Below are 17,835 nucleotides of genomic sequence, written 5' to 3' on the forward strand. Positions count from 1 at the left end.
CAATGTGGTTACCTGCTATGTTTATGATGGTAATTGCCTAATGTGAGTTTTGCCCAAAGTGATGTGGTGCTAGGAAATGTAATGCATTTAATATGATTACGCACCTTGATCTTACACCTCTGAATGTTTTTATGCATCATGTGTCTTCCTTGTTCCTGCACCTCTGAATGTGTTTTTATGCGTCATGTGCCTTGTTCTTACACCGCTGAATGTATGTTTTATGCATCATGTGTTTTCCTTCCCTACACCTCTGAATGTTGTGATGCATCATGTGTAATGTGTTCTTGCTGATACCCCTAATTGTATTGTGATACTTAGGTGGTTGTTCTTTCTAGTACAGGTGGTCCTAGTGAGGTCCAGGTTCCCTGCGTGACATCCTCCTAAGGTGGTTAGGGTTGCGTAGGTGGTACTTACCTGTTACCAGTGGTTACTTGTTTCTGTGCTATATTTGCTAATTTGTGCTACAGTGATTTTATATCCTATATTCTATGTTCTAGAAGTGCAATTTCTACTAAGTGCTGATTCCGACAGGGGCCCACGTGGCCCTGTCCTGTGTAAATAATCCCCTGTGAATATTGCCCGTGCCAGTTGGCACCATGTATATTGTGTGATTACTATCTGATGTGTTTTACAATACAGAAGTTATTTTTATATAACCTTGTGTGGAGTTCCTTTTGTGGTGTGCCTAGGATGTTGCTGTTGTGTGCGTGCGCAAATGCTTTACACATTGCCTCCGGGATAAGCCTGTCTGCTTGTGCCAAGCTACCAAGGGGGTGAGCAGGGGTTATCTTGGCGTGTGACTCCCTTGTCCTGACTGAATGGTGGTTTCTGCCTGGTTTTGGCGTCAGCCTTTGCCAACCAGAAATAGCCAGTTCTAACATTGTTGGACAGCGGTGAGGATTAGAACCAGTGGCAGTCTAGCCCTGTCTTGCAGACAGGAAGAGTGGAGAATGGCTATTATGTGCCAGGGGTTACTACCCCCAACTTTGTGAGTAGGCAAGAACCAGTGGCACCTGGGTGGCCAAGGGCCTGGTCCTGGCCGAGGGCAGCTGGAGAGTACCGGTGGGGTAGCCCAGTTATTCCCTACCATAGTTTTAGAAAGAACCCCAGGGATTCACCGTCGCATAAAACAGGAGGGTGTCCCTGCAGTTGCAGGCCCGCGTCCTTGTTTTTTCTCCCCAAGCAGGGAAGTCCATCACGGTGGTGATTGGTCTACCCTGCGTTTTGGCTGGAAGGGGGTTGTGTTGTACTTGGCCCTTCTGGCAGGTTCACCCCTAATCTTTTTGCTTTTAAATCTGTGATCTGTGTTAATGATTTTCTGGTCTCTGCGCACTTTTTCCCTGTGTCCCAGAGTAAAGTGCGTGCATGTAGTTAGGCTGGCCTGCTCTCCCATAGGAATGCATGGGGAATGTCTGTGTCCCTGGTAGTTCCTGATGCGTGGGGAGTGCAGACTCGAATTCGGTATGTGCGAGCTCGTGAGAATGAATGCTTCGCAATGATGTACGTGGCATGAGTGTGTCATGTGTAGAAATGCCACTTCTAGGACTTGGCATATTAATGTAAAATATGCCTGGCGTGTGATTGGCTGGAGCTGGCTGGTGAGCCTGGCTCCAGGAAGGCTGGATGGGTCTGCCCGGTGGTGAGTGTGAGATTAGCATGTTGATGGCTGGGGAGGAGTGCACCTGGTCCCTGATGGGGCTGGACTTTCCCCACACAATGCTGGCTCCACCCCCTGTAGTGCGACTGATGACCCTAGCCCGCCAGTGAATGAAATGGGTGGTTGAGCTATCAAGGGTACTCCAAAACCAGCTGCAACTGGTTTCTCCCCCACCCTGCACCTACAGACAAAGGAATTTACAGTATAAGAAGGGGCTGAGTCCACATACAGTTTGTTCTCTTCCAGGATCCTTGCCAGAGGGGGCTGCTGCTGTTGCTGGGGCCAGGAGGACCGCCACTTGGACTGTCTCCCTGCCTGGAGACCCAGTGTGCTGGCTCTGGGCCCAGCCTTGCCCCCCCCCTGCCTACCTAAGAGACTTTGTGCTTGGGGAGCGCTCTCCCTTGTCCCCAGCGCTGGGAGCATTTTATTTTGTGCCTCCTAGCGCTGTGAGTGCTTTTCCCTGCCTACCGAGCGCTGAGAGAGCTTTTCTTTGCCCGGAGCGCTTGGGAGCGCTTTGCCCGCTTTAATTGCCGATTTTTGGCAGAGCGAGTGCCCACCTTGCTTTATATCTTGATTGGAAGCCGGTGCCCACCCGGCATTGCCCCGTTTTTATTTTATTATTTAAAGCCGGAGCCCACCCGGCATTGCCCCGTGATCACCGCCGCAGCACCGGGCCGAGACAAAGAGCCGCCGAGAGCAGCTTGCTGGGAGAGCCACGCTGGGATTGGCCCAGCCGGCCGAGCCTCCCGCGCGTCATGGGAGGGAAGAGCGAAGGAGCAGGAAGTGCCTGCCGCGTCTTGCCGAGGCTGCGCCGGAGTGCTGCAGGGAGCGAGGCTCCCCGAGTAAAGAGGAGCCCCGCTCTGCCCAGGAGAAGCCGGTGAGTGGGGCCGGGAGAGCGAGCGGAGGGAGGAGGGCGTCGGGGCACATTGCCGGTGCCCGCTCCTCCCCTCCGGTTGTGTTAGAGCCCCGAGAGGCTCGCAGGGCGCCTAGTGGTTTCGAGCCCAGAGAGGCTCGTGGGACATTGGCTGCTGATCCAGAGTCCCCCGTGAGGGACTCCAACAAAGCCCACAAGTGAGATTGGAGCCCCGAGGCTCCTGGGGGCAATTTGTTTATTTAGAGCCCGAGAGGCTCTGGCCCTAATGGTATTTACGAGACCCGAGGCTCGAGGGGGCACCTTCATTTCTACGAGCCTGCGAGGCTCGAGTGGCAGTTCATGGATTTAGAGGCCTGAGAGGCTCTGGGGCCATTTTAATTGTTTTAGAGCGTAGAAGCTCTTAATCGCTATTTTGTTTATGTAGAGCCCAGAGAGGCTCTTGGGACACGAGTGTGGTCAGAGCCCCGAGGCTCCCACACAGTACTTGCCCCCCCCTGTGTTCTTGAGCCCACGTGGCTCCAACGTTGTCTACCTGTGATTCACAACTGTCCAGCACTTAGTGGACAGTTGCTACGTTTAGGCTTGGTGTTCTTGGCTGCCTGCGCAGCCTTCCCTGACAATTTGAACTCAGGGCATTTCAGCCCCTGGCGAGGCCAGTTGGCCTGAGGGACAGTTCTAGTGTTGTGCTATGTGCACCCTGTGCATTGTGATTTACTTGCATATTTGATTCCTGCAGAAATGTTCTTCCTGCACCTCTGAATGTGTTTTAATGCCTCATGTGCAATGTGTTTATGTTTTATCCCCTTTGCTAAAAGTGACCTGCTTAGAGGATTGTGTTATGGTTATTACCTTTGCTAAAAGTGACCTGCTTCGGTATTTTGTGTTTTATCCCCTTTGCTAAAAGTGACCTGCTTAGAGGATTGTTTATGTTATTACCTTTGCTAAATGTGATCTGCTTAGGTGATGGTTTTCCTTCTTTAGGTCCTGATGATAAGGTCCTAGTTCCCTGCGTGATTTTCCTACAGTGTTTAGGGTTGCGTAGGAGGTATTTTCCCTTTACCAGTAATAACTGGTTGTGTGCTACATTTACTATTTTGGTGCTACAGTCATTATATGTTTATGTGCTAAGTGTTATACCTACAAGTATTATTTCTAACAACTGCCTACTCCTGACAGTGGTCCATTTGGCCCTGTCCTGTTCATAATCCCTTGTAAATTCTGCCCGTGCCTGTTGGCACATTGTAAAGTTTGTGTGTTATCTAATGTGTTTTTACTATAATACAAAGGCTATTTTTATATATAACCTTGTGTGGAGTTTCCTTTGTGGTGGGCCTAGGGTGTTGTTGCTGGGGTGCGTGCGCAAATACTTAACTCATATCGCCTCCAAGTTTAGCCTTGCTGCTCGCGCCACGTTACCTAGAGGGTGAGCAGGGGTTATCTTGGTGTGTAACTCCCTTGCCCTGACTTAGGCGTGGTGGTCCCTGACTGACTTTGGCGCAAGCCTTGGCCAGCCAGGGGTCCCATTTCTAACAGGGGTCTCAAAAGAATAATACCTCCAAGGCTACCACTTTCACCTGTGTGGAACTTAAACATAGTGCTCACACGTCTCATGGTACCTCCATTTGAACCTTTACATAAATGCGAATTGCAATTTCTCACATAGAAAGTGGCTTTCCTAGTAGCCATTAATTCGTTGAGAAGAGTTAGTGAAATGCAAGCATTTACCATTCAAGAACCTTTTCTGCAAATGCACCAGAATAAAGTTGTTCTTCGTACAAACCCTAAATTCCTGCCAAAGGTAGTTTCTCCTTTCCATCTAAACCAGTCTGTGGAACTGCCAGTTTTCTTCTCTCAGCCACAAACAGAAGCAGAAAGAGCTCTGCACACCTTAGATGTCAAAAGAGTATTACTATATTACATAGAGAGAACGCAAAGCTTTAGGAAAACAAAACAGCTTTTTGTATCCTTTTCACCACCGCATAAAGGTAACCCAATATCAAAATCTGGTTTTGCCAGGTGGATTGTTAAGTGTATCCAAATATGTTACCATAAAGCTAAGCGTACACTAACAATTTCTCCAAAAACCCATTCTACAAGGAAAATAGGGGCTTTCATGGCATTCTTAGGGAACATTCCCTTGGATGACATCTGTAAAGCAGCTACATGGTCTACACCGCACACATTCACAAAGCACTACTGTGTAGATGTGCAAACAAAGCAACAAGCCACTGTAGGCCAGGCTGTACTTAAAACACTATTTCAAACAACTGCAACAGATACAGGTGGTCGCCGCTAGTGTGGGTACTGCTATACAATCTATGCATAGTGTGCAATCTGCAGCTCATATGCCTTGAACGGAAACTGCTACTTACCAGTATGCATCTGTTCTTGGCATGTAGAGATGCAGAGTTGCACACACCCACCCGCCTCCCCGGCTATCTTTATCTGTTCCAGTATTCTCATTAGATACAAACACACATGGTCATCACTATCTCTTAGTTCCATCACTTCTCTAATGGCGAAAAACAATCTGTAGATGGAGCAGATGCCCATGCGCAGTATCACCCAAAGGAGGAGTCACCTATCTCGTGACTTCCAAAGACTTTCTACAACAAAACAGCTGCAAACATCCGGGCCCAACACTAGGTGGCCATCTATGCATAGTGTGCAACTCTGCAGCTCTAAATCCCAAGAACAGATGCATATTGCTAAGTAGCATTTTCCTTAAGTGGACACTCTGACCTAAACATAGCTATAATCTGCCTCTTAGCAGTGTGTAGGTGACCACCTAGCTATGTATTTTAGCCCAAGTGCAGCATGTTTTTCATATGCCAGCATTGGCTGTATCATGCCTACCACATCCTTTGGTTAGTACATTGTTTGTTCAAGCCCTTACCAGCCCATTAACTATGCTGACACCAAGTTTCACTTTGCCTGATAGTCTCCCACCAACCACCACAATGAAGGAGTGCTGTGGGTCTTCAAGGGGATTTCGAATCTAACGGATAATATTTCAATTAGGAGAATGTCTGTCACAAGTTGCTCTGTGAAGATGAGTAGATACTTGAAGCCTAGAATCAGTATCACTAACAGGAATGGGAGCAGACTTTCATTCCCAGTGCAATTTTGGTATAGTTGAAAATTCAAGTAAAAAAATTATGGCAGTTTTGCACATCTGGCAAACATCCTGTACTACTGCATGCAATATTGTTATTGTTTTAATTATAGCACGTTATTGTAAATGAAATAAATAGTATTGATTTGGAAAATTATATTTTTTAACATCCGTATTAATCTTTCCAGTGGTCAACACCTACTGAAATAATTGAAAATTTCCAGTCTCAGAAGATATGGATTGCATCACCTCAGATCTATGAATTAAGCAGAATGGCCCGTCTACCTTCACTGCTTGAACTGCATCAGTTTACTGTTGATCGTGCTTTGGAAGGATGTGAACGTTGGATGCCTTTGATTATAGTTTCTTTAGATCGGTACATACAGATCTTACCAGGTGCAGTAACATTTTACGTTTAGGAACAATAATTTTCTATTCATATTGACCCATGTATTTAAGTTCTGCAGAAAAGTAACAAGTTGCTAGAGCTTTTAAAAATGTGGATGTGGCGCTGGAGGTTCCAGTGTTGATGCCTTTGACATGAGGATTGCAAATCTGAATTTAACTTCCATTAGTACTAATGAAAGTTGATCTTAATGTACGAGCAGCTACACATATTCAACCAAGCAATTGCAAAGCCAAAAGGTCTGGTGTTCAGTTGTAGCTAATGCTAGACTTTTGCTCTGGCTTTAACAAGGCTTGCTGTATCAAGGTTTGTGTTATTGTATTGTTGGGGAACTGCCTCGCCTCTGGCAATGTAAGTCTGTAAACAAAAGTATTTATTTTATCTCAGAAAGCACACATTGCTACTAGAGTAGTTGCTGAAGGGGATTACTTTGTTTGAGGATGGTCTTGTGAAAGAGCAGATTCCTGTCACCCATACAGAAATTAGTCAGAAACTGAAACTCACTGACCCACTTCTCGAACCTGCATGCGCCAGTGGTTCGAAGAAAAATATGATTGTTTCAAGAGCAGACGAGTGGAAGAGGACTGTCTGAAAGCCCCTATAAGTACCTTCTACTTATAATTATGGTAAAATGAACAGGTCTTGTCTAACACCAGACTTGAAAAGGACAAAACTGTTCAAGCAGGCAATGTAATAGGTCACTATCACTACCAGGATGTGGTTAGAAAGGTAATTTGGAGGGTGAGGGTCGAAGATGGACCTACTACCCCAAACAGAAAAAGAGCGTAATTATGGCTGTGTTTGATCGAGATGTGCACACAGGAAAATCCATGTTTGAGAGACCCAGTGAACATTCACAAATAAAGTGCATGAGCTATATGTTCCGGTTTATTTATCTCCCCATAATGGATATATTCTCTAAGTACTAAATTGGTGCTCGCTTTTCAAAGTTTAGGGTACAATGGTTCACAGAAAATATATCCAGCCCTGTAGAGGGTTTTTCAGGGAGCTAGAACCTACCATTCATCAGAGAATCTGGCAAAGTACCTAGAGATCATTTCAAAGTGCAATGTAAACTCCGATCGAGCAAAAAAAAGCAACACAGCTCTAGTATTTCCTCACTTATATGGCTACAAAAATATTTGCATAGAGCCAGCCTTATAGGAAGCCGTTCACGTCAACATTACAGATCCATTACAGATCCCCATATTAGACACTTCCTGAAATGCATGGAGTGCTGCAAAATAAATTTGAGATACACCAGAATTAATGTATCATGTGTCTAAATAAAGACTAACCATGGCAGAGTTAATATACTTCAAACAAAAGGAACCGGGTTAGATCCCTGTACAAGATGCACAGCCATGGATGCATCAAATGAAACTTACTCCATAAGTTTCTCAAATATTTTTCTCCGTATTTTCAATTCATTTCATGCATTCAACTTCCCACCAGTAATGTCTTTTTCAAGCACAGAAGAGTAAAACGTTTCCACGAGTTACGATAATTTATTTAAAAATCTAATGCATTTCAGGAATGTTCCCTTCATCAGGGATATCAAAAAAACAAATGTTCACAAAAGACAATCAGTGTTATCATCATATTCCACACCCAATTACCAAATCTGAATACTGTATGCTTTTATGAACTCTACCTTATGTGTACCCCATTAAATCTCAAACAGCACCATGCCTATATGTCTTGCTCTTACCAAAATTGTCTGCAGTGCTTAATATTTACACATTCTGTTACCTAACGATATCCTGCTGCTAACCAAATGCAAGGAACTCTTATTCAAGCTTACATTCCTTCTCAGCTTTACCTAGCGGCTGTCTGTAACCGCTACCTTTTTGCGCACGTTTGCTTTGACTACCCCCTTCCCAATTAACCACACATGTGTTTATAGAAAAAATCACCGCTCCTCCTACGCAACTCAACCTCAATCCTCCCTCCCAACATCCCTCAGTACTGATTCTCCCAGCATGCATCAAAATTACAACGGTAAGCGGTATACATTCCACAATCTTCCGAGTATTCAGGTACCATTCTGCTTACACGAAAAACCTCAACTTGTGTCAAATCAATAGTAATGTACACAACCCCTGTCGCCAAGTGTAGGAATATAATAGTAATAATAAACCCAGTATTACATGTCCAATGGAAATATGTTAATGTTCAATGTAGCAGCACCGGGAGGAGATAAAATTAAATCTTGAATCAAGCGAGGAATAAGCAGTCGCGGTAAGCGTTTCTTTGTTCAAGGTTTAGGAAAGTACTGCTCGTGAAATAAAAAGCTCACAAGCTTATATGTGGCAAAGGGCGTTGACCATTGCAGTCAATATGTTACAGCAAGACATGCAAGGGTGGAACAGGATATCATTAGTTACCAGAATGTGTATATATGTAGCACAAACGAAATCTTTGGGCTTAGACATAATTTCAAACTTCCCTACTTCCTGGGGCCAATCTTCTTGGTGTATCCAACTTGGTGAGGCGGTACTGATGTTGGAATGTACAACTCTTTTATCATATGAAATTCCACTCACTTTTGAGGCAACGCCCTCCTGAGAAGGCCTGTGGTTGTCAATAGTTGGTAAATCTCTCCCGCTCTCTGTGGGTATAATGTTTTGTGCATCAGGTAGGATAGGGACGTAAAAGACTTCTTTAGTATTCATTGTTCTGAATATTTTCCTTTTGTATTTAGACATCAACACAGTCACAATGAATCGAAAGTAAGTCCATACCTAACATATTTATCAATTTCTCATATTACGTATGTATTGAGTCTCTAGCTAGCATAGCTAGGTTAATCAGTTTCCACTTGGTAGTCACCATCACCACATAGGCTAGCTCTGCCATTGATTGCAACAATGTTGTTCTGAATCTGGGCCACTTTTCTTCTGATATGTTCATAAGGGCACGGCTTTTGTTCCACAGATGATTAAGCCAAAAGAAGACAAAGGGATAAGGGAAGATATCTTTTTCTTATGCTTCAATGAGAACAGAAACAGAAATTAGACCAAATTCTTCCCACATTTTGACATATAGAAAAAGAAAAATGCCACTTTGATGTGTTTTATCATAGAATCTTGCACCTAAACAGTCCTTACAGCATGATGCATAGGTGCCTGCATTGTTGCTCAGCAGCAACAAGTGTGCAAGCGCTGGAAGGGAGCTGAAGAGTGCAATATATTTGAAATATGATCCTTCTGAGCTCTATCCCCTTCACGTAATGCACCACAGAAACTTGCCTTGCTGCACTGTGTAGCATGAATTCTTACAAAATTTCTCGCTAGACCTGATGCTGCTGATCTTGTGGCACAGCTGTGTCTTCTCCATTTCAACCCTGGATTACGGGGTTGGTGCTGTCTGGATCCGTGTTGGGTCCCATGACTTTTTGTTATCAATCTACTAGCAAGGACACGCAGCCTACAGCTTAGCTGAAGGCAATTTATTTATTGGATTTTTCAGACAATTTCGAGGGTAGCCCTTCGGAGTATCCTGTTCCTTTAGCTTCCAGCACTAAATTTGATATGTAGTATCTTTGTGCCAGCTTCCATGGTGGTGTAGTTTGTATTCTGTGTGTTTGGGCTACCACTTCCATTCAGTCTTTTGCCTTACAGATCCTTGACCCATTTGATTTGTCTATTTCCCACCGTTCTTGTGCACTTCCATGTACCATTTCTCCCTAGATCCCATTCCAACATAGATCTTTTCACTGCATTTAGTCCTTTAGCTTCCCGTGTGTACCCCTTCCTGGTGTTGTCGCCTCATCAAACCTCAACAGGGCATGAACTCTAGTATACTTCTCTTTCTCGCTTACTCTTAATATTGTGTAATTTCTTTCTTCCACTCTCCTGTAAATACTCAGAGTATACCATGTAGTCAGTCGTTTTCCTTTCCATCGTTATTCTTCGCTTGTGCCATTTTCTGTCTGGTATCCCTTTGTGCTTTGTTCTTACTTTGCTGTGTTTTTGCTTGGTAGACATCTGCAGAGATGCCCATGTTGCTCCCTCACAGATGACCAGGACAAGGACTCCTTAAGTTAACGCAGTGGCCGTGGACTTGACCTTGGTGGAATGATTAAGCAAACCCTCAGGGGGTAAGTTCTTGCCCAACACATAGCGGTTATTTGTGCAGAGCACTATCCCTCTTGAGATGGTCCATTTCTGCACAACTTTCCTTTTCTTAGTCCCTTCATACCCCACAAAGAGATAATCGTCCACCTGGAACTCTTTTGTGCGATAAAGTTTGAAACAACATCTCTCTTTTTGGGTCTAAACAATGGAGTCTCTCCTCTTCCTTTGAAGTGTCAGGCGGAGAAAAAAGTTAGGCAGTGTGATGCTCTGGCCTGCATGGAAAGGAATCACAACCTTCGTAAGGAAAGAGGCATGTGTCCGGAGTACCAGATTGTCCAGATAGAAGATGGTGTAGAGAGGATGTACAGAGAGTGCCTCCAATTTGCTGACCCTTCTGGCCATGCAGTGGCTAAAAGTGTGCACACATTAAGTCCCAAAGGAGCATGATGAATGCCTGGGAGGAAATATATGTTGCAAACCTTTGAGGAACTGAGCCACAACAGGAGCCTTGAACAAAGAAGATTGGTTTGGTAACCACAAGAAGGCTGAAATGACCTATAAATAACTGTGCCAAGAACTGGGCCCTGCTGGGCCATGAATAGACCAAACAGAAAAATATGAGAAATGGGTGCATATAGACGATTAATGTTCCGAGATAAACACCATGCAACAAATGTATCCCTGTGGGCTGGCGTATACCCACTTTGTAGAGGCACGCTTGGCTGCCTGAATACATCACAGACTATGTGAGGAAGTTTGAAAACTATCAGCTGTTACTGCTCAATCTTCCAACATAAAGGTGGAGGGTGTGCAGGTTTGAGTGCAGGGTCCTCCTGCAATGGAAGTCAATGAGGCAGCCTGATTGGGGGATCAATGCTTATGCTCAACAGCCTGGGATACCAGTCTCTCCTTCCCCAACTTGGGACCCACAAGAATGACTTGGCCCCAGTCATTCCTGATTTTCTTGAGAACTCTGTGCAGAAGTGGTACTGGTGGAAAGACATACAGTAGGCCGGAGCTCCACTTAAGATAAAAAGTGTCTCCGAGCAAAAGATGCCTTGGAAACTCCCTCGCACAAAATTGTGGACATGGTGAATCCTGAGGGTGGCAAACAGAACAAGCCAAGGCTCTCCCCACTCTTGAAAGAGACCTTGTACCACCTCTGGATGGAGACGCCATTTGTGATACACTAGTAAATATCCACTGAGTTTGTCTGCTATGACCTTTAAAGAGCCTGCCAGGTGTTGAACTACCAGGAAAATGCCCTGATGCTCCAACCATGTCCAGATATGCTGAGCCCCTTGAGAAAGAGTCCATGACCCTACCCTTCCCTGTTTTTGGCAGTATCAGATGGTGGTTCTATTGTCTATGAACACATGCACCAGTGTTATAAAGCAGTCCAGAAGAATGAATTCAAAGTGTTTATTTCTCAGCACAGCATACAGATCCAGATCAGACAAAAGCCAGATGCTACCGGCTCATAGAAATAGAACAATACATTACCATAGTTCTCTTTGGAATAAAGAACTGTCCTGAAAGATATACATGTTGCATGCCTTAAAGGAGCATGAATACATAACCTACATGTAATACTAAATACACTATTAATTATAGAATGTAACATATCTCCCTCATTAAAACAAAAGGAAAGATCATAAAACAAATCATACAAAATCTTGAAGCAAAGGAGGCCTTCTTCTAACACATACGTCATTTTTGACCCTTGACGCCACTGAATCATATATTAATACATCACTTCGTTTATCATTCTGAACAGTAATATTTTGGAACTGTTTAACATTTTGTACAGGACACTTAGCTACTCTCCTGGAATTCCAAACTTTACCAACCTGGGTAATTACAGTATTCCTAAACACTTTTTTTATTTGTATGGGTCTACTATGTTGGCTCATACCTTTACTAACAAGAAAAGGTTTAACGATCCTAACCCAATCACCTACTTTCATGTTATGTTCCCTTGTCCTCCATTTATTATTGTACCATGACCTGATGTTGTCTTGTTTGAGATCAACCTTATTGGCAGTCTCCTAAATATCAACTTTATCCTCTATCAAATCTTTAAATTTTTCCTAAAACCACCAAGGACAAATATCTGAAGCAGGATCCCTACCCTTTGGTAATTTAAAAGGACTGATCTCCGTGGTAGTGTGCGGAGTAATACGATAAGTCCACAGTTTCTCTCTGAGAACACTCAACCAATTACCTTTTCGTTTGATAGAATCTGAAATAAAATTCTTTAATAAGCGATTAATGCGCTCAACTTGGCAGTTTTCATGAGGTTCATATAGTGATGCGCGAATATGTTTAATCTTACAATTTTCCAGGAAACTCTCCATTTCTACAGAAACTAACTGTACATCGTTATCAGTAACCAAAGTGGATGGACACCCCTCACTTGCAAAAACCTCCTTAAAAAAACTTATTACCGCACTGGTGGTAGCATTTGCAACAAATTTGACTTCGGGCCATTTTGAGTGATAGTCAATAATGACAAGCGCAAAACGTGATTTTTCAGGTAAGATATGGAAAGGACCTGATATGTCAAAAGCAATCTTATTCCATGGAACTTGAGGCCATTTTACAGTTTTGAGTGGTGGAGTGTGAACTCTTAACATTTTGTCCCTGGCACAACAATCATCGCACAATCTGACTGTACGATCAATAAATCTATCCATTCCAGGCCACCAAAAATATGATCTTATCAAACGCTTCATTGCAGAAATTCAAGGGTGTGTTTTGTGTGCTAATTTTAAAATCAAATTTTGTACCCCATTAGGTGGAATGCATTTTCCAGCTTTAAATAACAAATCTCCCTCGCACAGTAATTCATCTGCCACATTATAAAATGGAAGTAAATGTAACAACCAGTCTTCCCTTGATCGACGGAAGAAAGGTTTTCGATGACAAGCTGCTTATCCAAAGCTCCAACATATTGAGGTGAAGCTCGAACTCCGCCTGAGAACAGAGTCCACTGATCTCCATCTCTCTCAGATGGCGCCTCAGCCCAGGAGTGACGCATCTGTTACTATAGTCAGCTCTGGTTGCGGAAGGTAGAGAGGGCTGCCATTGACCCAATCGTGGTTCGCACCATTGTACATCTTTCACAATTACCGCCAAGATCTGGACTATGTTGAAGAGATTCACCTGATGCTGTGCCCAGTGGAACTTCATGTCTCACTGCAGAGCCCGCATATGCCTACGAGCAAGTGTTACAAGTAGGATAACGGATGCTGTGAGGCCCAACAGCCTCAGGGTCATTCATTCCAAAAGCCAGTAGAATGCCTGAAACATATCTATCATGGTCTGAATATCTTGGGCTTTCTGGAACTGTAGTGTCCAGTATAGCTCTGATGAAAGGGAGCGCCTTAGAGGGAGTCAGGTTTAACTTCAGCACATTGATAGTGAGCCTCCAGCAAGTGCAGGAGGTTCACCGTAGTCTTGAGATGGCAGACAACTGCCTGGTGTGAGCCTTCCTTAAACAGCCAATTATTGAAGTAGGGGAAGATTGGAATCCCTGCCCTCCGCAGACATGCTGCAACCCCCGTCACCACCTTGGTGAGCACTCAAGGGGTGCTGGTAAAGCTGAAGGGAAGCACAGGAAACTGAAAGTGCTCTTGACCCACCGTGTAGACGGGCAGAACGGGCATGTGGAAATATGTGTCCTGCAAGTCCAACGCTGCCATCCAGACTCCTGGATGCAGGGCAGACAGGACTTGAGCGAGGATGAGCATTTTGAATTTCTCATTTTTGAGAAATAAATTGTGAAGGTGCAGGTCTATGATAGTATGAAGGACTCTGTCCTTATTGGGCACCAGAAAGTGCAATAGAATCTGTGACCTACTTCTGATGTTGGCACCCTCATGATTATGCAATTTGGCCAAGAGAGCCAACACTTCCTGATAGAGCAAAGAGAGGTGGCCCAGCATCAACCGTTTTTTTTAGTGGTTGACAATGGTGGAGGGGTCGTAATAAAAGGGAAGGAGTAGCCTCTTTTGGCAATCTGTAAAGCACAATGGCCTGATGTTTTCAAACTTCAGTGGTGCAGCAGGTGGCCTATCCACTGGATGCCCATGATGGTAGGAGGGTAAACTAAAGGGGCTACGGCTGATGGAGAGGTGGGGTTAACCCCTTTGTTGCGGGGCTGTTTCTCCCGCTGTGCTGGGGGGTGGGGGGTGCACACAGTGCCCCGGTGCTCATGGCGAGTTCAGCTGGTCAGGAGCCACGGTGCTCCGGTGCTCATGATAAGCTGAGCTTGTCATGACCGCGCCTGTTTAATAGAGCGCTTAGCACAGCAGGGGACTTAGCCCAGCGTGCGAGCGTTCCAACGGTCATGACAAGCTCAGCTCGTCATGAGCACCGGAGCGCCGTGGCTCGTCATGAGCACAGTAGGGGTTAAAGGCCTGACCTTTGGCTACATCTACCAGGTGGTTTGTGGGACCTGTATCCAAGGCCATGAAAAGGATGGAAAGGTATGAATGCAGTTGAAAATTTCTTCTGTGGTGGAAGTTGAACTGAGATTGGCAAGGGGCTATGGAGAAGCCCAAGGACCTGGCCGTAGCTCTGCTATCCTTAACGTTCTCCAGCAATGAGCCTGCCTTCTCTCCCAAAAGAGAAGTGTTCTCAAGAGGCACATCCATAAGTAAAGCTTAAGTTGAATGTTGCTGCATCTCTCTCTTCAGCAATGGCTCGGGCCTCCGAGCAACCTAGTCCCAGATCATATGGGAGTATCGGCCCAAGAGGCATGCTGTGTTCACTGACCGCAGTGCAAGGCTGGCAGAAGATGCAGAGAACTTCCTTTTCCCAAAGGTGTTCAACCTCTTGTACTCCCTATCCAGTTGAGTGTTATGCAACAGACCAGGTTTGGCTCTAGAGTTGGAGGCTTGGGCCTTTAAGCTCTCCAGGCTGGGGCCCATTTACTGCAGAGATGGCTTTAACAAATAACACCAGTTTTGCCACCTGGCAATCAGGGGCAGGGGGAGAGGCGCAACTAGAGCCAAATTTCAGGGGGGGGCTACTAAAATTTTCAGGGGGGGGGCTGATTCTTCCAGTAATACGCAGAGTGGAGATGCAGGGGCTCTAATGCTTGAAAACACAACAAAGCTCATTAGCATGTAAACGGTCTTTTATAGATCTGTGAAGTACCCAGGTGCGGCTGTGTGTGTGCCCACAAAGCTGTCTCAGCCGGATTGACACACACGACAAGGTAGGGCTGAAGCCCTTTAAGCCCAATAGGCATTGCGCTCCTGGTCAGGGGTGCCATACTACTTACTCTCTGCTGCATTAATTTATATTCTCTGCAGGCAGGTCTTCCTCAGGACGGGGGAGGGGAGGCAACCTGGCGGTACAAATAGGTTGACTAGCTAGAGACATGGGCTTCGAGTTTGTCCCAGGCCTCCATTAGGTCAGGCTTCGCCTTCCCTGGCCCGGGCTTCAAGTGAGCATGTGTGTCTTCAGCAGGGCTCTTGCAGCGCTTGTTTACTCTTTGCTTTCTCCTCAGTCTCTGTAAAATCTCTCAGAAGCGGTCACTACATATCTTATTAAGTTGCCCCAAAGACCTTGGGAAGGCAAATACTAAAAATTTAGTGGTAGTGGTTTTATTGACACTTGAGATGGATGTAGGGTGATCTTATGAAGAAAGACATATGTATGTTATTGGCAGGGACACCAATTGCTCTTTTTAGAGTGTGGCACCCTACTTGGTGCAAAGCCACCTGCTAAACGCAGCATTTGCCCGTACTATAGACAGCAACACTACATTCTGAATCTAGAGGTACGGCTTTAAAGGTAATGACATTGACTATGAGAAGGTCGGGTGTGTGGTGACCCACAGCCTTATCCAGTGTCCAACAGGGTTAGCTCACGAAACAAACGGCTAGAGGCATTTCAGGTCACTGAGCTATAATCCTAAAGATACTGAGCTGTCACTAGCTGCAAGCAGCCTGGATGCCTGCACTTCCTGGTCCAATGCAAACACCATCTCGCGATGGTTGTAAACCTGTCGTTGATTGGCTGATCATGCAGGCTGTCCCTGCTTCCCATTGGTTTTAATCCCATCTCTAGTCCACTTTGCCTTCATCCTCTAGCTCCCTCTCGGCGGAGGATGGTTCTCCCTTATGATTGGGTGCCTTGGTACCGCTGGCAACCGCAGTACAGTGAGAGAGAAACCGGCATTCCAGCCTCGTGCCAGCGCAAGGGCAACCTGTGTTTCAAGTTCAGGAATTTCACAGGCGGATCCAGTGGTACCTCCATACTGAAGAATTCAGAGAATTGTGCAAACATTTGATAGGAATGCAACAGCAGCCTGTGTACAAAGGAAATATAAATACGAACAATTTTATGAAATAATTCTGATTTGCATGAATCAATTTCATTTGCAAAAGCTAGTTTGAAGCGGCCGTAAAATAACCGTGCAGCGCTGTTGAAAACACCACATTTAAATAAATACATTGTAGACAAGAGGTTTTTTGGGGGCTTTGGCCATTAGATGGAAATTACACTGGCCTAAGTAATTTGTACGTTACTTTTGTTTTCCTTTGCTTCACTTCATTATGTGGCAAATAACACTTTCAAGACTCGTCCCTCTTCTATCAGCCCATTATCCTTTTCACTTCAAATAACAGACTCACATGTCTACCGCTCAATTGAACTCAATTTCACTATACTAATCCACCACTAATCCTTTTTGAGTTCCGGAGTAGCTTGCTACATGCCGAAAAGAGCTTTGACGCATCAGCAGGGGTAGTAAGCGCTATATAAATACAACTACAGTATAGTACAGTACAATAAAATAACTGCCAGAGCTCCCGACTTGGTAACAGGGGAACTGGGATCAACACTCGGGGTTGGCTCAACATCTTTGGAGTCTGGGCAAATCATCCAATGTCACTGTGCCTACAAAAAATGAATGTGTCCTTGAGTAATTTAACTGGTGCTCATCTAAAGTGCTCCAATACCTTTGGGTCGAGTTTGCACTATATAAAACAAAAAAATGGTGACTCTTGTAATGTTGTCTGCCAGTAAATGACAGCTGCAGTTCCCAGGAGTTGTGCACATTTTTTGGAAATATAATACACTGAAGCACAAGTTACAATATATCTGTAAGAAACATTAGTAGTGATAGATTCCTTACCTTAGAATTACCCCCAGGCATCAGACAGGATCCGGAAAGTTTTTCGTCAGCAGTACCCCTGCGCATCGGTAGGGGTTGTCGTGTGGCTCCACGTGCGTCGTTGGAGCCCTGATCACGTTGGAGCTACTTAGACGCACCCACGTGTGCTGACGTCCGTTCTGTACACGACTTTCTGTGCCAGGAACACAGAGCCATGCAAGATACTGACCACTGGTGCCTTGATACTTGGGAACTGAAAGGGATGGCCTTAATCCTAGAAATTAGTTCGCAGAACAGGGAGGATGGGTGGGTCTGTAAGGAATTTATCACTACTAATGTTTCTTACAGATATATCGTTACCGAAGGTAAGTATCTTGTGCTTCTGAAAGAAACACGTTGTGAGAAGTTGGCCTGATATATAATGTTCACTATTCTAGTGAGCACTTTGTATCAGTCCAAACAACCCTTATGGTGATTGGTTGTAAGTCAACCTTATAGACCAGCTATCCTAGTAGCGTGGATACGAGCAGTCTTCGGGCTAAACTCTAGAGGGCGTGTTAAGCCAGCTGTTATAC

The 17,835-nt window shown here is 44.9% G+C and overlaps 1 protein-coding gene across 1 annotated transcript in view; it reads left to right on the forward strand.

Annotated features, from left to right (window-relative positions):
• Window positions 1-17,835, forward strand: part of LOC147662765 (acyl-coenzyme A diphosphatase NUDT19-like) — a 189,540-nt gene that overhangs the window by 64,315 nt on the left and 107,390 nt on the right. Inside the window, exon 3 of the mRNA XM_086950916.1 lies at window positions 5,835-6,042. Within this exon, the coding sequence (XP_086807042.1) occupies window positions 5,835-6,042 (208 nt within the window). The remainder of the gene's footprint in view (window positions 1-5,834; window positions 6,043-17,835) is intronic.

The sequence above is a fragment of the Lissotriton vulgaris genome, unplaced genomic scaffold (genome assembly GCF_964263255.1).
Source record: "Lissotriton vulgaris unplaced genomic scaffold, aLisVul1.2 SCAFFOLD_3205, whole genome shotgun sequence".
In the NCBI taxonomy this organism is placed as follows: Eukaryota; Metazoa; Chordata; class Amphibia; order Caudata; family Salamandridae; genus Lissotriton; species Lissotriton vulgaris.